General features: G+C 39.0%; 1 protein-coding gene across 1 annotated transcript; it reads left to right on the forward strand.

The window, feature by feature from the left end:
- Positions 1–202: 202 nt before the first annotated feature.
- Positions 203–19916, forward strand: wdfy1 (WD repeat and FYVE domain containing 1). The gene is made up of 12 exons (XM_062419475.1): positions 203–476; positions 2164–2231; positions 2403–2476; positions 2664–2718; positions 6592–6742; positions 6855–6967; positions 13194–13320; positions 14126–14231; positions 14657–14758; positions 14871–15001; positions 15130–15238; positions 16360–19916. Exons 1-12 carry the CDS (start codon positions 340–342, stop codon positions 16417–16419), a joined length of 1233 nt encoding a protein of 410 aa, XP_062275459.1. The 5' UTR covers positions 203–339; the 3' UTR covers positions 16420–19916.
- The last annotated feature ends 166 nt before the right edge of the window (positions 19917–20082 follow it).

Below are 20082 nucleotides of genomic sequence, written 5' to 3' on the forward strand. Positions count from 1 at the left end.
AGTTATTTATGTATTTTATTTGCATGTATTTCCATTATTTCACTTTTTATAAGTATTTTTCTATTGTTTTGATTGTAATTCTTTGTTTGGTAGAAATATAAGAGAGCGGTATATTTTTAGTCTATCAGTAGGTGGCGGTAATGCACCCGAAAGCTGTTTGTCACCCGCCATTAAAACCAAAAGAAAAAGAAGGTATCGCTCATGTCCCATTTATCCAGCCTGGAATCGTTATGCGCGCTGTCGTTGTCATTACGGTAACCCTGACAGCGGCTCTGGGTGTCAGCTGATCCTCAGTTGGAAAATCAGCTGCAAGGAAAACACTGCTGGTGACTTCAAGCCATGGCTGCGGAGATACACTCGAGGCCCCAGACCGCCAGACCGGTACTTCTGAACAAAATCGAGGGACACTCAGACGCCATCAATGCAGCTGTTTTAATACCAAAAGAAGATGGAGTTATTACGGTTAGCGAGGACAGGTGAGGTCGCTCAGCAGGGGCTAACGCTCAGAAGACCCACAGTAGCAGCTAGCGGGCTCGGGCTATTTGCTGGTCGTTACATTCATACTTCTTAGTGCACTATTTTTAAAATGACACAACTAACATTTATTAATTTCCCCCGTTTAAGTAGTATACTTAACTACATATATATGTGTTAGTTGGGATATTCCATATGGAGCTACGGTTAGCTTAGACGAGTGTAGGGATATACAATTAACACATTAATTAACCAAAGAATGAGTCATGTCCATGAAATATCCGTATCCCAGCTTATCATGATAGTAAACAGAGAGATAACATGTTTTCCCCTCGTAAAACTGGTTTTATGACTCTGCTTTGCTGTGCGTAACAGTTGTTATTCTATTAGTTAAGCTACAAGTCGTTAGCCTTCAAGTGCTCCTAGTCATCTTCATCACAAGGGTTCTTAATTGGCAATTACATGTAATAATCTTATCCATTTATTTGCTGTTAAAGATAATAATGCTGTGACGTTTATGAGTGATTAAAACATATGAAGAGCATCTTTTCAATGAAAGCTTAGCAGCAGCAGTGCACTGTAACTGAATGGACCTCCACACCGGCTCTCACTTTGACAACTACCAGATAATCACAGCTGTGAAGGTATCTTTACATCACATTCACTGGGCGACGGTGATGATGAGCTGTACAAGTGTTATTAGGGCTGTCGTGTTTGTTGGTTACAAGTGTGAAGAAGCAAGCAACATCCTCATTTAAAGACAAGGGAACTCAGTTTCTGTGAAGAAATAAGGTGCCGTTTCCATCACACGTCTAACCCCACTTGATAATTGAAAAGGGAAGTTGAGGGGAAGATGGTGTAGCTCTTTTACATTCAGGTTCCTTAATGAAACCTTTCATTTCCTTCTTAAAAAGGTAGAAAGAAGCTCGTTTTAAATGCACTTAGATGCCAGATGTTATATGAGTCTTGTAAACAGAGCATGACAGAACATACAGTGTAATCTGTGCAAAGCTGTCCAGTTTTGTATACTGCCTTCAGACGGCCTGTAAAATGTATACTATACAATCACACTAGAGCTAAAGTGTTCAAATGTTGCCACTGCCAAATAAGAATAAAAAATGCTTCATTTACTGTCAATACATCAAAGTGTAAGGAGCTGGTAAAGGTCGACATGATGACTGTTTTCGGAAGTGGTTCAGTATTGAAACATCTCTTCTTTAATGTGGCCTCAATATGTGTTGTTTACGAAACTTGTGTGCAGTCTGAGGTGTCATTCAGATATGAATGTGACATCACTAGCTTTAATTAGCACAACACAGTTTCCATACATATATTACTCTGCCCGTTTGAACCCTCTTTTGTGTACAAAGTAAAGCATTGTGGAGAGAATTAGGGCTACTTTTCCAGAAGGGGATTAAGCCCAGTTGTACAGTAGATGCGAGCAGTCTTCAGAGGATATATCCGTCGAGTATTTCCACTGAAATGTGCAGCATTCTTCCATCAGTCTCTTGTTTTTGACAGCAGGATATGTTAGTAATGCATTTAAAGTTGAGATCCTGCATGTCCAAAATTGAGTTTTGTAACAGGAAGTAGACAGACTGACCCACAAGTGACCTTTGCATCAGTATCATAAGACACAGGAGAGAGCTCTGATTATGCTTAATGATACATTTTGACATTTATCCTCAGAACTATCCGGGTTTGGCTGAAGAGAGACAGCGGTCAGTACTGGCCAAGCATCTACCACACAGTCTCCTGTAAGTAAGACTGCATTATCTCAGCGGAATAATAAATGTGTGTTTGGAAGAGAAAATAAAATAAGCTTTTTTATTATTACCACTGCAGCCTCTCAGCACACAGTCTGCAACGTGGCATACTGTATTCTGCTGCTCATTTTGAATACCACCATCACTCTCTCTCTCCTGTAGCTCCATGTTCTTGCATGTCGTACCACCATGACAGCAGACGCATCTTCATAGGCCAGGACAATGGCGCTGTTGTGGTAAGTGAAGCTAACACAAACAAATGGACCCATATTATTGCTCCAGGCTTACTCTTTAGAGTGTTCAAACAATCTCGCCATTAAAAAACCTGCATATCTGGTTCAAATGGGCCAAATGTCTCCGGGGGCAGGATGATGTTTGATTTGAAACTTGTTTTTTTTTTTTCTTTCTTTGCTTGCCTTCTAGGAGTTTCTCATCTCTGAAGATTTCAACAAGATGAACCACGTCAAAACATATCCAGGTGAGATCTTAAGATGAGGAGACAAACTGCATCCTTTGCTCTTATTTTCTACCACAGTGTATTAAAGACAGGTGTTATAAACAGTAAGTGTGTGCATGGAAGAACATCTGCTCGGTCACTTCCTCCTGCTCCTTTTGCTGTCACTTACAGTTGGAAAAATATTCTGATGTGTATGAGGCTATGAGTAAATGAGTAGACATTAACACAAGACATTAACTATCATCATCAAGAGACTCAATGAAGGCCTGTTTTAGTGACATCATGTCCACTGTGGGTATTTGTACTTCAGTTATATGACCTTATACTGTTGTTCTGAATACAGTATGTAGATCTCTGGAGGGACTTTCATCTGTGCATGTGACTTCTCAGCTGCCCCTCCCTGCCCCAGGATACATCAGAGGGTTCTCAAGGGACAGCTATGTTGAGCATGAGTGACTTTGCTGAAATACATCAGTAAACTACTTCACAGTACTTTTACTAGTGTCAATGTTTGTGCTGTACGACTGAGCAAAGTGAGCTGACATTTAGACAACATAACTGATGCCAACATTGCCTTTTACACTGATGAACATTAGAATTAAAGTTCAAGTTCAAGTTAACACATATACATAAGTACATAAGGTTCATTGTGCTTGTGTGTCAATAAACTCTCACATTGTAATATGCTCAGGTAGAGTCTTGCATCAGCCTATATTTGGACCCTGGATACTTGGCCTCCTCTAAAAGTGATCTGTGGAGTTTTCTTGTTTATAAAAAGAAACAAACCAAAAACGTTATGTTGTTTGTGTCCTTGGGGACTGATAATCATGTTGAATACATTTCCTTCCTCATAAAACATTTGCAAAGCTGATTTTTTGAATATTTTAAACCACGAGTTGTTTACATCCACGTTTGCTAGCTTACAGTTGTTGTCATCTTCGTCGTCTTCCTGCCGTTGTTCGTGTGTTACTCTGCTTCTTTGCGTTACTGCTGCCCAAAAGAAGAAAAGAATAGGGTGAAACCGGTGGAATGACTGTGTATTGCGTTGCGTGTACACAATACAAACAAAACAAAGACCCGCGCATAAAAACATTGCTCTGTAGCGCTACTAGTGGCCAAAAACTTCAATAAATTCAAGTTTAAAACCTTTAAGTGATGTCATATTCTGGCATTATTATTATTACCTAGTTTCTGCTTATTGATATTGACAATGAAGACGTCACAGCCCTCATGTAGGAAACAATCATTCTACAGTCTTTACATCTTGCTCCCATCTCATATCGGTGTAATTTGTTGGTTATGAACAGAACACTGTATCCATGTAGCCATTAAGCCTCTTCAGTGGAAAATGAAACTTCAGGAAAACAGCCAGCCTGTTGCTTTAGAGAGAGGCAACACCACGTCACCACTGGAATGCTCCATCTGGTTTCTACCACTTGTAGCGAAATCAAGCAGCTATATTCTAAATAGCAAAAGATATGAGTCACAGTCAGATCAGACGGACATTAGGATGTGTCTGTGCACTTCAAAGACATGCAGGAATTAACATCACCATTTTGGCTGTTTTGGCAGGGAGCGGTACTTTCCCAAGAGCTGCAGACAAGGGAGTGCTGATTTCTTTTCTTTTTTTCCCGCAACCCATAGATCAAAAGCAGTTTTCAGTTTGATTTAGTTATAAATTGATATGGTTGAATGAGGAGGGGAATTTTGGAAAATGCTTTTCTCTCTTTTAGTTCAGATTAATTGCATTATTCTGTAATCGTGGTCACGGTGGCTTCATGCAGACAATCTTGAGCAATAAACAGTATTGCTCCATCAGACATGTGAGACAGCAACAGTCTACAGAAAACACAATACTGTGTGAAATAGATTAAGGTCTTAAAAAAAAAAAGTTCCTAAATTGATCAACAGATGCCAGGAAGAAAAGAGGAGAGGAGGAAAGTTTCAGCCTCAGTATTAGACCACAGTTTGGTCATGAGGCAGTTTAATGGAAGCGGACAAATAAACAACGTTTTTTCCCATTGATTAAAAGTACAAGCACAGTAATCCAATGAATCAAGTTTGTTTGGTATTATCACAGTGAAATGTAATCCTGTGACATACTTCAATTAGTGCATTAAAAAGAGATTAAATAGAAATAGTTCCAAATATATGTGCATGATTGGAGGGAAATCAACAAAAACAATACTCTTCTTCTGTAAGCAGTCTTCTCATTTCTTACTTGATGTACTGTTTACCTTGAGGTTAGTAGCATGTGGCCCCTGGAGGAGGACAGTCTTTACCACTTCCTCACTCAGCTTCCTCACTCGTCTTCATCTTGAACTTGGCCTGGCTCTTGTCTGGGACTGCCTGAACATCCTTTCCCATGACTCACATGTATGTGTGTGTAGGTGAAGGGGTTTGGAGGTGCCGTCTTTTCTTTCCAGGAATTGTTGGCCATTTGGCAGTCTTTGTAATGCGGAGAAGACGAGTTGTACAACTGCTCGTTCTTCCGCACCTCCTCAATCAAATGCACTTCTACTTGGTCCAACTCCAACACTTTAAAAATGGTGGTATGGCAAGAGGGGGAAACCAGAAAAACCGAAAAGATGATGGTGCGGACCAATCGCAGCCCTATCGTCAGGCGACAACGTAAGGCTCTGCACATGGCAAAGCAGATGGCTCTGTGGGGCCACGGCGTCAAGTTGACAGAGTACTATAAACCTGGCTTTAGGCAGTAGAAGCTCTTGAGCCTCTAAGTGGTATATCTGGTAGCTTCCTCCCAACTGCAGCAGGGGTAGAAAAGGCTGTTACCTGAGTGGTAGGGATCCTTAATGATTCTCTTAGCATTACTCTTGCAGCACCTGGTGTAAATATCCTTTAGGCAGGGTAGAGCACTATCTATTGTATGTTCAGCCAAACAAACCACCCTTTGCAAAGTCACGTGTACCTGTTTCAGTGGGGGTTTTTTTGTAATGGGAAGTGCTGTTTCCTGTCAGGACAGCTCTTGATGGTACAGGAGTAGAAATTCCTCAGTACTTGAGGCGATTCCCTGAGGTGAAACTGTCTCTGCCTTGCTTTTCTCACCACTGAGTCAGTATGCAGCGCTCAGGTCAGGTGCTCCGGTGTTAAGGGTGAGGGTAGACCCGTTCAGGCTCACCAGGCCTGAGTGGCCTGTGCAGATTTCATGCACTGTGACATAATTAGTTACACCGTACATCAGTGATTGTAGCCTACTGAACCCTTATTTTTCCATTTTAAATTCTCTCTTATCTATCTTTTAAAGGCAAAAATAAATTATGTGGAAGTTCTCCACATGCTTTGATAGTTTCATGACAGTAACATCCTTTTTCTCTGAATCTATGCAGCGTTTCAACAAAACTTGCCATTGTTTTATAGCTGCGGTTTTGCATCAAATAATGAAGGGCTCTTTCCTCATAGTTCAACAGGAAATAGCATTTTGTTTCTTTGGAAACCAGTAGCAGCATAAACATTCATTTGTGATGTACTGTACTGCTCGTCTATCCTGTGTCGTATACTTCATATGAGCAATTACTGTGTGTTGCACATCAGCATGGTTTCAAAAGGGGTTGAAATCCTACTGTCTGTAAAGCTACACATGTTGGATACAGAAATGACAACAAAACAAAAGAGTGCACCTTAGAAATGATTCCCAGATGGACTATTAGCTCTGATAAGAGTACAGTCGGCTGAAGGGATTTGTCTGACTTAGTCCAGATTACTGCGATAGTAAGCAGAGCCTCTGATGGGATCAGTACTTGGAAAGGGTAATTAGTCTTTATATGGTGCTCATCCACGACTGTTTGTAGAAAAAGCTTGATGGAATAAATCTTGTCTGATGTTTATCCAGCATGTGCCTGTTTAAAAAATGGTGTGTGTGTGTTTGTTTTCCAGCCCACCAGAACCGTGTGTCAGATATGGTGTTTTCCCTGGAGAGCGAGTGGGTGGTGAGTACGGGCCACGACAAGAGCGTGAGCTGGATGTGCACCCAGAGTGGCAGCATGCTGGGGAGACACTACTTCACCGCCTGGGCCTCCTGCTTACAGTATCCTTCATTCACTCACTTTTCTGTGTCAAGCACATACTGTACTAGCGCTTCTCAGCTGAGTCGTTAATATATCACGCCTGTTTAAACCCTGAACTCCCCTACCGCTCAGATACGATCACGAGACACAGCACGCCTTCGTCGGCGATTACTCAGGACAGATCACGCTGCTGAAACTGGAGAAGCAGACGTACTCCACCATCACCACACTGAAGGGACATGAAGGTAACAACACACATGCTGCATGTACACCTGCCCACAGGTGAGGCATCATGTTTATCATTGACACAGCTGTTCATCATTTAATGTTTTTGCAATGATAGAAGGCCCAGATTCTTTCACATGACTTCATTATGTGAAAAAATTAAGCTGTGTTTAAACGTTCAAAAATAAATTATTTTAGTAAAAGTTTGAAGAAGTTAGAAAAATACTATAAGCCATCTGTGTGGCTCTCTGAAGGTTTTGTCTGGAAAAGCACTGAAATCTGCTTCATGAAAAAAAAGGCCTTAGAGATTTTCTGACTTTAAAAAAAAAAAGCATAGCATAAAAACAGATGATAGAGATAAAACAAATGTCATAGGAGCTGCCAAAAAGCCACAGACATACACAAGCCTCTCCATAATCCAAAGGAAATAAATACAGACTAATAAAAAATACAGCAGGATTTATCAAAATACGAAATAAATTGAAAACGACAATAAGAAAAAACAAGATGAACTAAAGAGCAGGAGACAACAGCACTTTAAAACCAAGGAGATACATATTTGAAATAAAGTAAAATAAAAATGTAGACATCAACAACTAATTAGACATGAATGAAATGCGATGATAATTTGAATTTTTGAAAGATAACAAGTTCTTGTAAACGTGTACTTTGGCACTCAGTACCAGAACATTACAATATCAGAGTGGCCATGTTTCATTTTGTAAAAAAGGAAGATGAAGATAAGATGATGTATCTGTCTGGTGTTATAAGAATGAATTTGACAATCAAATGTTAAAAAGAGAAATGGAAGGAAATGGCAAGAACATATGAGTACATATTTATATGTACACACATAGCTGAATATTTATGTCATATGGAAAGAATGTTAAGTTTTCTGTACTGGGGACAGAAGACCCCTTAGAGTTGTACTTACAGGTCTTTTTTTTTTACAGCACATGGAGCTTATGAAGATGAGAAAGATATGTATTGTCCAAAACAATACTACCATGAAACAAATAGGGGTGAATCATGGAAGAATATAGTTAATAAAAACAATCAAACATCTTGGTTTGATGAAGATCCTCAGTGATTTCACAGTTTTGGTGCAAATAAAATGAATACCATGCAATAAAATGCAACTAAAACTAAAATACAATGCTTCTCATCTGAGTCCAGGTCCCTTTTTTAAATTAAGTATATCATTAGGAATTGTTGTTGTACACTGCTGGGAAATACTGAAATACTATAATAGTGAATAATTCCAGGCCATTATCCTTACTGGTTTTCGAGTCATTTCATTTCATTTTCATACTTAAACCAGTTTATTGTGAAACAACTATTCAGGTCTGTATCTACCCTCCAGAAAACCTGAATAAAATTTTGAGCCCCAGCAACAGCGTTACACACTTAAACATGTATTTTTCCTAGCAGTGTCTCCAAGGCAGGATGTGACACCACTGAAAAGAAATCCAATCTTTTGGCTTTGTATGATGGCGATTGGGAAATGCTTTCTTGTAGTGCTCGACACATTCCCATTAAAGCATGTCTGGGTTGAGATCTGGTAACTGCTGTTTCGTGCATTTCCAGTAATTCAGTAACCACTTGAGCCCTTTTAGATGAGTCCTGTCATTCCTGAAACCTCTCATCTAAACACAAACGCTTCATCAGAGGATGATCGCAGTACTGAGACGATGGTTTGTGTTCAGCGATTTTGTCTTTTACCTCTTTGAAGGTGTTCAGTTTATTTGCAGCTGTGCCAAGGAAATGGACCTCAGAGCAAAAACATGCTGCCAGAACACCAAGTGAAACAAACCTGCCTTGTGCTCTTCGTTGGGCATTTATCAGACGTGAGCTCATGAGCTCGTTGAGAACAGGGTGAACGATGACTCATCTAAACAGATGACGATCTCAAAGACTCTGATTGTCTATTTTTACCACAACCACAAACACACCGCTTGCAAAACCTCCCCTTTATCAAATATAGACATATGTAAGTGTACCTTTTATAAAAGTCAGGAAATAGAAATGTTTTCCCTGCCTCTCTTTCATCTGCAAATATGATTGCAGTGTTCACATAATACATAGTAATTGGACTGATAATGATAATGCATATGAAAGGTTGTGGCTTTGGTTCAAGCTGTGTACAAACTGGAGCCCCATCCAAATATTTAATGGAAATTATGATTAATCAAATTTGAAAAACAGAATGAAAAGGTCAGACTGTGCCTTGGTCTCATCAGGACTTTTACATTTTCCTTTTTTTTTTTTGTTGCCAAAATGGGTTGCATACTGTGCTTGTATGGCATTTAATTAGTGCCAAAAACGTGGTTTTCATCTTAAGAAATTGTTAAATTAAATTAAATGTGGCTCAAATGAGCAACTTTCTTCATACAAATAAATTACTCATTTTTTTTTTATAGGTGTACTATCTATGGTTGTAAGGTGCTGTGTGGGTCATGTATCTACAGTTACTGCCAGCCTAATCACCCCCCCCCCCCCACCACCACCTGCCAGAGGCTATTATTCATTATATGACTGGAGCGGGTCTGACTTCAAGAGCTTTATTGTGTGTCCCACATTTCAGCAGCTGTGAAACGCTCGAAACAGTTTGCAGCGGAAAACATGAAAAGAATTATGTCTTTGCAAGCCAGCTTGTGTGGCTAATCAGTGATGCAACAAAATCAAAGCATTTTAAGTCACCGCAACTGAGGTTTAAACGGGTTGAGTGTTGTACTGTAACAACATTCTGTTTCATACACCGACAGGAGGACAGTGAAAGCTTGTGCAATATGCTCTACCCACTGATAAGAATGGGCAGATGGTCTGCGTTGTGTACAACTGTTCTCTGTTTAATTAGAGCCAAGGACTTGACAAAAAGGCTAAGCCAGAACAAAGCCAGAAAAAATTTTAATACTGTAATTCCACAAAAAACTGTTTGCAATGAAATCTAAGGCCATACTTTGCCAAACTAATGGCAGCAGCTGTTGGTCTGCTGTCTCCTTTTTAGCAGTCTAAAGGAAAATAATTCAGCAAGTTGCTGTAGTTTCTTATTAGTTAGTTAGCTTCTTGGTAGCTCCACAGGCTAACCCTTAGCAACAGTTGCTGTAGTTTCTCAGAGGTTAGTTAGCTTCTTGGTAGCTACACAGGTTAACCCTTAGCAACAGTTGCTGTAGTTTCTCAGTAGTTAGTTAGCTTCTTGGTAGCTCCACAGGCTAACCCCTAGCAACAGTTGTTGTAGTTTCTCAGTAGTTAGTTAGCTTCTTGGTAGCTCCACAGGCTAACCCCTAGCAACAGTTGCTGTAGTTTCTCATTAGTTAGTTAACTTCTTGCTAGCTACACAGGCTAACCCCTAGCAATAGTTGCTGTAGTTTCTCATTAGGCAGTAAGTTTCTTGCTAGCAACACAGGTTGACCCCTAGTAACTAATATCAATAGACTGACACATTTTAGAAAGAGATTTTTATTGTGCAGTTTGTTAAATGAGAAATAGTTTTATTTATATTGACAACATAGATATAATTGGAGCTTTTCTTGCTCTTCCAGCTATTTTCCACAGCACGTGTTAGATGTTAGCTTCTCACTATAAAAGATATGGACTTGGATAAGCAGAAAATACTCTGATGTGGTTTTTCCACAAAGAAGTTCAATTGCTCATTAAATTCTTTCTTCCTTTTTGGAAAATCCAGAATCTCTGAATATGAAAGTCCATTCTTAGTGTACGTGCACTGGAGGCTTCAGGTTTCCACGTCACCCTCGTTTTATCATAAATCACACATCCTTGTCTTAAATTTCCGATTTAAGGGGAACCAAAGCGTCTCTGCACATGTATCATTCTCCACAGTGAAGCTCAAACATCCAGCTGAAGGAGCAAGAAGCCAAATACATTTTTAAGTGTAGGGGAACGTTTCAACAGCAAGTTATCAGTTATCAGCATTGTAGCCTAGACGAGTGCTACACTCTCTGGTGCGCAAGACAATAAGTAGTATCTAGAAACAATAAGTTCTTGGTAAGTGTGTAGTACATTGATTGAAAAACAAGACGCATTCAAAAATTGCCAGATTCGTGCCTTTTTAAAAAAAGAGATGGCCCTCCAGCTCCAGATTATGTGTGTTTGGTTGGAGTCCACTGTAGTGCTCCCACAAGGCACTGGGTGGAGCCAACAAGTCAGACCATAACACCGTCCTTCCACAGGCTCTTTCATCACACATATATGGACCATTCTACTGAATTGGTGCAAACTGCTGTCCCCCAACAAAAAAACAAATTGAAAAAGCATTTAAGTTCATAAATCTTTGATGTTTACAATGATCCTGCTATTATGTATTGAAACCCCAAATAATTTTTGAGATAACCTGAGACTGATTTTAGCCACACCCCTACATTTTTGATCAGGAAGTATGTCTGCCCCCCCTCTTTCTCATGGCTGCAAGTGGAGCAGATAGGATCCATCATTTTGAAATAAACGTGTTCAAAAGTCTAAAAAGTCAGTATTTAACCTTAAGAAGCGTCACTACCAAACATCCATTTTCTGTAATTAAACAAACTTTATGAGTTTTATTTTAGAAAATATAGTTTTTGTGTGTGTACCACTGTTCAGAACTGTTCTAACTATGTACTGTCTAGTATCTTTGAGATAGACTCAAAAATATATATTTTTTGTCACAACCAAAACATATGGTGACATTTCGGTTTGTGTCATGGTTGTTTTGGAAGTGACGAAAGGGAACACTTGATGCTTTATTTGTGGGAAATAATTACAATTTTAGTATAGTTATGCAAAACAAAAGTATTTTAGTCTGAACTCCATGTAGTTAAAATTCTGTAAAGTGACATATTTTGAATACCAGCTGAAATATAACTTAGACGTGCAGTCTGAAATTCTAGTGGGATGTTGTTGATTTGAGCTCAACAACCAATCAAATGATAAGCCCTCCATTCTGTGCTCCTGGAATAGTTTATAGTTCAGTCTGAGCTGCTTTTCTCCTGTTTACAGAGCCAAGACTGTGTATGAACACCAGTGTTTCTGAGCACACACTAGACTCTAGTGTGTGCTCAGAAACACATATTTGCCTTTGGACATCAACACAATCAAATAATGGTTACCATGGCAACGGCGCTAGACTGTGTACATTTCTGACATATGCCTGTCAAAATATATTTTTTTCAAAACAAAAGACAGGTCCAACATCAGATGGACATCAAATATTATTTATTTATTTTTGACCAGCTGTCCGCGACCCACACAGAACAGATCTGCGACCAACTTTTGGGTCACGACCCATCAGTTGAGAATCACTGCACTAGAGGATCAGACTATCAGAAAAAGTTTAACATCGGGTACGTTGTGTTTCCAGAAGATGAGCTGTGAATCAAACACTGTAAATATCATGCTCGTCTTTTATACTTAAAATGACTTACAATAAAATAATCTATCCATCAATATGTCTATTATATGGACAATCTACTGAAAATAAACCTGTAGGGGAGTCTGAAACAGTTTTTATGTAGAAAAATCAATGTGTGGACATACCTCTACTCACTTACACCCTCCTCAAGACCCAAACTATCCAATAGCTCATCAGTGACGTGTAATCGGATATCTAAGAAAATTACATGTTCTTTTGAGATATTTACTGTCAGGTGTGTGTCTGCTATACATGCAGGCTGTATATTTGCAACATTTATTAGTTACTATTCATCATTTTTAATAAATTAACATTTAAAAAAAAATAGACAGTCACGACCGAAACATGGGATCAAAAATAAAGTACATTGAGTTATCAAATAAGATGTTATGGTAGTGTTTGGTTTAATGTGTATTAAAACTAATGGATCCTGAAGTTTGAAATCAGTATGATCAAGTTTATGCTCTTTACAAAGAAAAATTGGATTAAAAATCCAATGAATTTCAAAAAATACACTAAAAATGTTAAATGTATTGTTTTACCTCTGAAAACCTTTTAATACAATTGCAAAAAATGACATTTATAAGATAAAAATAAACAAAAAAATCAAAAAGTTAATATAACCCTTTTTATTGTACTATATGTTGTGTGTTTCGGTGGTGACAAATTTTGGGAAAGGAAAAATATTCCAAAACTTTCTGAAAATACAACCTTACATATTATATAATATTATATAATTTGCACATATAAAAAGATTGGGGGGAAACCCTGACTTTCACCAATTCGGTAGAATGGCCCATATAACAACTGTGTTTGTTTTCCTCTCTGTGAATTGCTTCCAGGTAGTATAGGAGTCCTGTGGTGGGACCCCATCCAGAGGTTGCTGTTCTCAGGGGCCTCCGACCACAGCGTCATCATGTGGGACATCGGGGGCCGCAAAGGACGAACGCTACTGTTGCAGGGACACCAGTAAGTCCTGCTTTTAATATGTACATGTCGCTTAAAATGTAAACCTGGGGAAAAAATGACTTGTAGTTGTGTCACATTTCTCGGAAGAAAAACAGAAAAAATTATCTTTTTCTTTTCACACGGTGTCTATCTCCCTGTGGCAGTCGTCTCCACACTATCTTGTCACAGGCAGGTCTCAGTGGTGTCGGTAACAGCTGTCCCCAGGCACTGACTCTGTTTTTATCGCCACTTCTTAGTCTTCATACATATTTCAACACCCTTTATTCCCCCCCCCCCCCTACAGGAGTCATCTCAAAACCCATGCACAACGTAGCAGACTAGGCCACTTACAGCAGGTTTATTTCTCAGACACCCATAAAAATGATAGCATAAATATTTAACATTTATATGAGAGTTGTGAATTATTAGTATTAGTTTGAATGAAATTTAAGTTATTCTTTGTATTATTTAACCTTTTATTCAGATTTTTATACCTGTAGTATTATGTATGAAAGCTGCAGTCATTGATTTTTGGCCTCTAGGGCACAGAAACACATCCAAATAAGCTGACAGATATATAGCTATCTCTGTACAGCTTACCATACTGTTATGTTATGCTTTAGCTGCTAAAGTCTCTACTGTATTCACCAGCTAGTAACTAACTGTGTCTGTCTGCTATTTGCAGCTGGGCGGTGGGTTCATCAGTGGCTCTGCAGTAAATGTGTAAATGAGCTAAAAGAGACTAAACATATCAGCAGAACTAAGAATATAGCAAAATTAATTTCCAATCATTTAAACTCTTCTCTTTTATCTCCACTTCTCTCAGTGAGCGTGTCCAGGCCCTGCGTTACCTCCAGTTGAACAGGCAGTTGGTGTCGTGCTCAGCTGATGGAGGCATCGCTGTGTGGAACATGGACACACCCAGAGAAGAGGTTTGCAGCTGCTGTTAACAAAAAAAAAGAAGGGGGGGGGGGGGGGGGGTCGGTACTGTTCAAGATACACAGTCGATTTATCAACCCTTTTTTAGACCATTCAAGTTTAACCTTTTCTAGTTTTTATAATAATAGTTTTTCTCATCAATACTATTGTAAATTGTACTATAGAATCTCTTAAATGAAAATATCTATTATTTCAAGGGAATACTACTCACTGCTCACTCGTTATAACACAAGCAGCACACAGTAGCTGCTGTGGAGCTCGTGGTATTTTAAAGGGATGTTTTGGTCTCAGTTATGGTTTGAATGATTTAAAATCATTATCATAGAAGTACTAGAATTTAGATATTAGTAGCACCTTCTCTGCACTGTGGTGTTGTTTAACATTTAATGGTGGTCTTCCCCTGTACGTGTCCCTGCAGGCACCCCAGTGGTTAGACAGCGACTCGTGTCAGAAGTGTGAGCAGCCTTTTTTCTGGAACATCAAGCAAATGTGGGACACTAAGACCCTGGGGCTCCGACAGGTAGGACAGTGGTGTCCTTAGCAAAGCGCACCTGTATCAGTTTTTCTGAACTCTTGTCAGCTTTTTGGACATTCAGCTGTCAGTATTTTATGGGTGTGTTTCCTGTGTGCAGCACCACTGCAGGAAGTGTGGCAAAGCTGTGTGTGGGAAATGTAGTTCTAAACGCTCCACGTTCCCACTCATGGGCTTCGAGTTCCCGGTGCGGGTGTGTGACGCCTGCTTCGACACCATCAAAGAAGAAGAGTGAGTACATCGGTCATGTAAATAATTGTTACAAATTGGTCACTTTTATGTCTTTCTTATCATTATACCCCGGTGTGCCGAGGCAACCCTGATGAAACTCTGTCATTGTTTGTGTTTGTGTGTCACAGTCGAACACCGTTGGCAACGTTCCACGAGGGGAAACACAACATCGCCCACATGCACATGGACCCATCTAGAGGCCTGATGGTCACATGTGGAAGTGATCGCATTGTTAAGGTCAGCAACTGTTATTTGATACCAGATACAGAAGTTCTCACATGTGATCAGTCTGTATCAAACACAGGTCCTTTGAATCAGAACTGAAACCAACCAAATATTCAAATTTGAGTTATTTTTACAAGCTTTTATCTTAGATTCAAGTATGGTATGACATAAGGCACTTATTGAGTAAGGGAAGTTATCTTTAATCTAAACTCAAACTAAACTCAAGTATCAAACACTCTACCCCTGTATGGCTTAAAAGGAAAGAAACTGTTGAGGCACTTACACAAATAATTGAATATCTATACAATGCCATGAAGTGGTGGGGTGCTGTATATCAGGGCAACTACAGACCACAACAGTATCAGACACTTCTGAAGAATCCTAGTAAAGCTTGTCCAAAATGACCCACCTTGATATAACGTCTCTCACTGCTGCTGCTTTTTCTACCATAATCTAACTTTACATTGTGCAAGAACACATTTTAAAGGAGAGATGCTTTGGCTCTGGTCTGCCCCCTTGTGGACATACAGTTTAATCCTCCAGGTATGCACAAAGCATGGAGGCCAATGCTCGAGTTGTTATGAACAACCACATTAACTTGAATTCATGTCAGTTACAATGTACTCAGTTTTCAAAGTGGAAACAAAGTATCAAAACTGTCATAATAACTTTTTAAACCACCACCATGATTCTGGTGCTACATAATCTATTTTTTATGGTAACACTGTATGCAGCTATAAGTGGAGACTTTTATGTAAGGCTAATGAATGACATTAGCTACATTATAGTGAGACTAAAAGCTTTTTCCATAGAAGTGGATTATATATATGTTGTTTCAGATGTTCACCCTTTCAAGCCTTCGGGGGTGACTAATGAAAAAAGAGTGTTTTTTCCAGTCAGGGCTCACATCAGTCATGGTTATTTTCATGTTCATATTTATTTCAACTGCAGAACTGGTTTAAGTTATCAATGAAACACCTTAAAGTCCTAAATCTAGCTGGTTGATAAAAACACCATCACAAAGCTGCAGCTGTAGATGACAATCTGCTTCATCTTTTGCATCCAGTTCATGAGCGTTCTCAGCTTTGCACCACCTCTCCTGACATCGTCATTGGCTGTTTTTGTCTCCACAGATCTGGGATATGACGCAGGTGGTTGGCTGTAGCTTAGCAACAGGCTTCACTCCGCACTGATTGGTCCAGCCCACTACACGGCCCCCCCTCTCTCTCTCTAAGCTCCGCCCATCCTCTTCCAATGTCATGGAAACCGCTCTGTACAGTATATATCTCCCCATCACGCCTGAGCTCCTCAGCTACAGCCAGGCCTGCTCTTTGTGAATGTGTGTGTGTGTGTGTGTATATGTGTGTATATGTGTGTATGTGTGTGTATATAAGTGTGAGTGCTGATGGTGCAGGTCTCCACATTCTTTTTCCTTCTCATAACAAACTATCCTTTAATTTCACTACTCCTCAGTCCTACATGAAAGTGAGCGCGACTTGAGTTTTTTTTTTTTTGTTGACTTTTTGCTCTAATTGGAAACAGAACCCTAAGCACAATAATGGTGTGTAAGTGTGTGTACATGTGTGCATGTATCGTAATTATTCCTCCTATGGGAGGAATGGTGTTGATATTAGTGTTTACTATTTAATATGATGCTTTTTTTTGACAAAGGTCATTTTTTTAATTACCTTTGCACTGTAACATTAGGTTTCACAAAATCACTGACCTGCCACTCCTGTAAAAAAAACAACTAAAAAAAACACATACACTAGCTTCTGCTTATAATTGTGGCCCACTAACTGCATATTACTCACTGTAACATGTATAAAAACATAAAAATCTGTATATACCCCTGTATGTTTATAATAGAGTTAGTTGCTTGAAATTACTTTTTTCCCCCCCTCTCTCTTATTGATTTCTTGTTTTCTCTTTCACTAGTTGGCCTTAAATCACTCTCAGGAGGTTTTACATCAGTAGGTTGTCGCTGGGCGGGGCTTTTCATGTCAGTCGTAAACCATCCCCTAACGTCTAATCATTGGAGCATTGTAAGAAAATCAACCACTTGTTGATAGACCAATGAAATCTCTGGGTGCGTTCGAAGATGCCGCCGCAGAAATTCGATGCAGTTGTCAGACGTTTCCATGACGACGTTGACGGATCCTTTCACTTTTTTAAGATGTCGAGTGAGGCATGGAGTTATGGTCCTGTGGCTTTTTTTTGTGGCTTCAACTTCTTAATAGATATAGCACATCACTAGCATTTATAACTCTCTTTAGAAAACTGGGTGTAGGTAGATGCGACACATGGCACTTATGGTGTAAACCCAAAACTCTAATGCCTTGTGAGAATTACTCGTCATCTGTAATTAAAAAAAAAATCAGACATTATATTGTGGTGCAAAATTGGATCAACTTTAACCAGAAAGAAACAAAGGTACAGGACAGGTACTCTGAACTTAATGTAGCAAATGCTGGCGTGTAGACGTCTTTGCCAGTAGAATCAGGGCTGCCTGTGTTCCTTCAAAAGCCTTAAAGAGAGAAGGACACACTCACAAAGCCTTTTTTTTTTTTTTTTTTAAAGTAGCTTGTCGGTGCTTACGACTATTCACTCATTCACCGTCACGCACTCACTTTGTTATAAAGCCGTGGACGTCTCGTTTGCGGTCCTTTCACCCTGTTTTCCCTATAAGTTGTACTCTGAACTCTAAAACCTTCCAACGCGCACACACACACACACACATCTGTGTTATTAAGGATGCCTCATAGCGCTTTCACCACTGCACTGAATTGCACAGCTCACGGTCTTCATTGTGGACTTAACACATTTATTGCAAGTTCTGATCTGGGAGAGATAATAGCTGGATTAGATGTAGCGTTCCTTGTAAGTAGTGGCTAATATCTAACGCTTGCCTTATTGTAAGTGGGGAAAAATGAGCATTATACTGTTTGAGTTCCTGATTTTAAATGTAGTTACATTCCAGTTTGTTTTTTTTTTGATTATGTAGTGTATATTTATATTTGTAGTAAAGTATTTATCTATCATCACTGTAAATGGTTGTTTACTTTTCTTCGTGCCCATCTAGTAGTCTTTATTTCTTCGTGTTAGCAAACTAAAGCCCATGCAAACTCTTTATGACGAGATGAATTGAAATGTCAAATCATGCAGTATTTTACATCCTAACAAGGACAGACAGAGACTGGTTGGTTAATCGAGTCACAGCAGTGGTTGTTATATGACTGCTGTTGTTTGTTTCCCATCATCAATGTACAAATCAATAGATCCCTAAATGTCACAATATAATACTTGGGGTTAGACTGAAAGCTGAGACTGATTGAATTAGTCAGTAGCCAATATTATATACTTCTGCTATCAGGGTGACATCAGTAGACATGAGTGAATTCTGGCTGCTCTTGGGTAAAACGTGCCTTAATTATCACAAAACGTTCCCAAATGTGTCATTAAAGGTGCATTAATAACTTTTTTTGACCATTTTGGTGTTGAAAAGATTTTAAACACTATAAAAAATATAGTGAACGTGTAATCAAAAAGTCAATTTTTGTCACTTGGAGCAGCAGAACAAGCAGAAAACAACACTGACTAATTTTCACTCTTAGAAGTTCACTTTTAGCTCAATTTTGTTCTCCTACGACTCCTGAGGAAAAATATCTGCCTCTACAGACACTTATTGCCCCACCAGGTTTAGTAAATAGCTAAATGCATGTTGCTAAATGTGACTGGGCATGTTGTGTATGTTAATCAGAGGCTTTTTGCTGCCAGAAATATTATAAATGAAAGTAAAATTGTAGGCTGAAGCTTTTAAAAAGGATGTTTTCAGGGCTCATAATGTACCTAAACTTCTATCAGATTAGAGATGGATATTTACTGGCTTATTAAGAGTTTTTAGTCAGCTCATAATTTTTGGGAAACTCATCATAGTCTAACCCCAACTATTATAAAAACTCATGCCACAAAGCGTCATCATGGATCTACAGGGTTATTGACGATGCTACAGTACAATCAGGATTCAAGCCCTCTTTTTCCTATTTCAGTTAAGTCAACACAGAAGCTTTATCCAGTCATTATTTCTAATCATGTCCTGGTAACAGATTGTGTTCTGTGATTAAAAAAGGAAAATGGCTTTCTGCTCAAACACTGTCTCTGGGGTGTTAATGGACAAGATGTTAAAGGTTTGATGGATTGGTTGTTTGCTGAAAAAGCAAATGAAACACATCTCCAGATTGCCAGACCGTCACAGGAAGGAAGGAATAGATTTTGTCAAGTCATAAATTGTTCATTTCTTCTTTTTTTAAATCTTTATTAGTCACCGGATGGATGTCTTTTTGTTTAGTTTTTGTCATCTTCAGTTGATCAAACACTAGAATGGTCAAGCCTTCATGTTTATGAGAGACCACATTAATACTTGATGACTCATTTCCCTCCAACACCAGGGCCCATATATCTCAAACTCTGTACATTGATTTCTTCTGGACTTTTTTTTCCTCTTCTAACTGCTTGTAAAAGACACTTGCTGTCCCCCAAAATGATGTTGTTAATGTATATCTCAAAAATAATTGTATTTTTAAATACTTTTGTTGACAATACAGTACTGACTTTGGTCTCCCTGTGGCCTTAAAACTAGGTCGCAGAGAGAAAAGAATCAATGCTTAATAAAAATATTCTGATATGTTTATTTGACTGGTTTTTTTTCTTCTTCTTCGAATAAAAAAAAAAAGAACTTGGAGGCAACAATGAGGCACAAACAATCAGTCATTTTCTTTATTCAAGCGTGCATTTTTACAAGGTAAACCCAAGCCACAAGTCACAGTCAGTAAAAAGCCTTTTTAAAGGAGCTGGGC

This window comes from Scomber scombrus, chromosome 5 (genome assembly GCF_963691925.1).
Source record: "Scomber scombrus chromosome 5, fScoSco1.1, whole genome shotgun sequence".
Classification (NCBI taxonomy): domain Eukaryota; kingdom Metazoa; phylum Chordata; class Actinopteri; order Scombriformes; family Scombridae; genus Scomber; species Scomber scombrus.

Coding starts and splice junctions, on each gene's coding strand:
- wdfy1 (XM_062419475.1), top strand. CDS start 340: ATGGCTGCGGAGATACACTCGAGGCCCCAGACCGCCAGACCGGTACTT. Junction 2,477..2,663: donor AGGACAATGGCGCTGTTGTG/GTAAGTGAAGCT, acceptor CTTGCCTTCTAG/GAGTTTCTCATCTCTGAAGA. Junction 15,002..15,129: donor GACACCATCAAAGAAGAAGA/GTGAGTACATCG, acceptor TGTGTGTCACAG/TCGAACACCGTTGGCAACGT.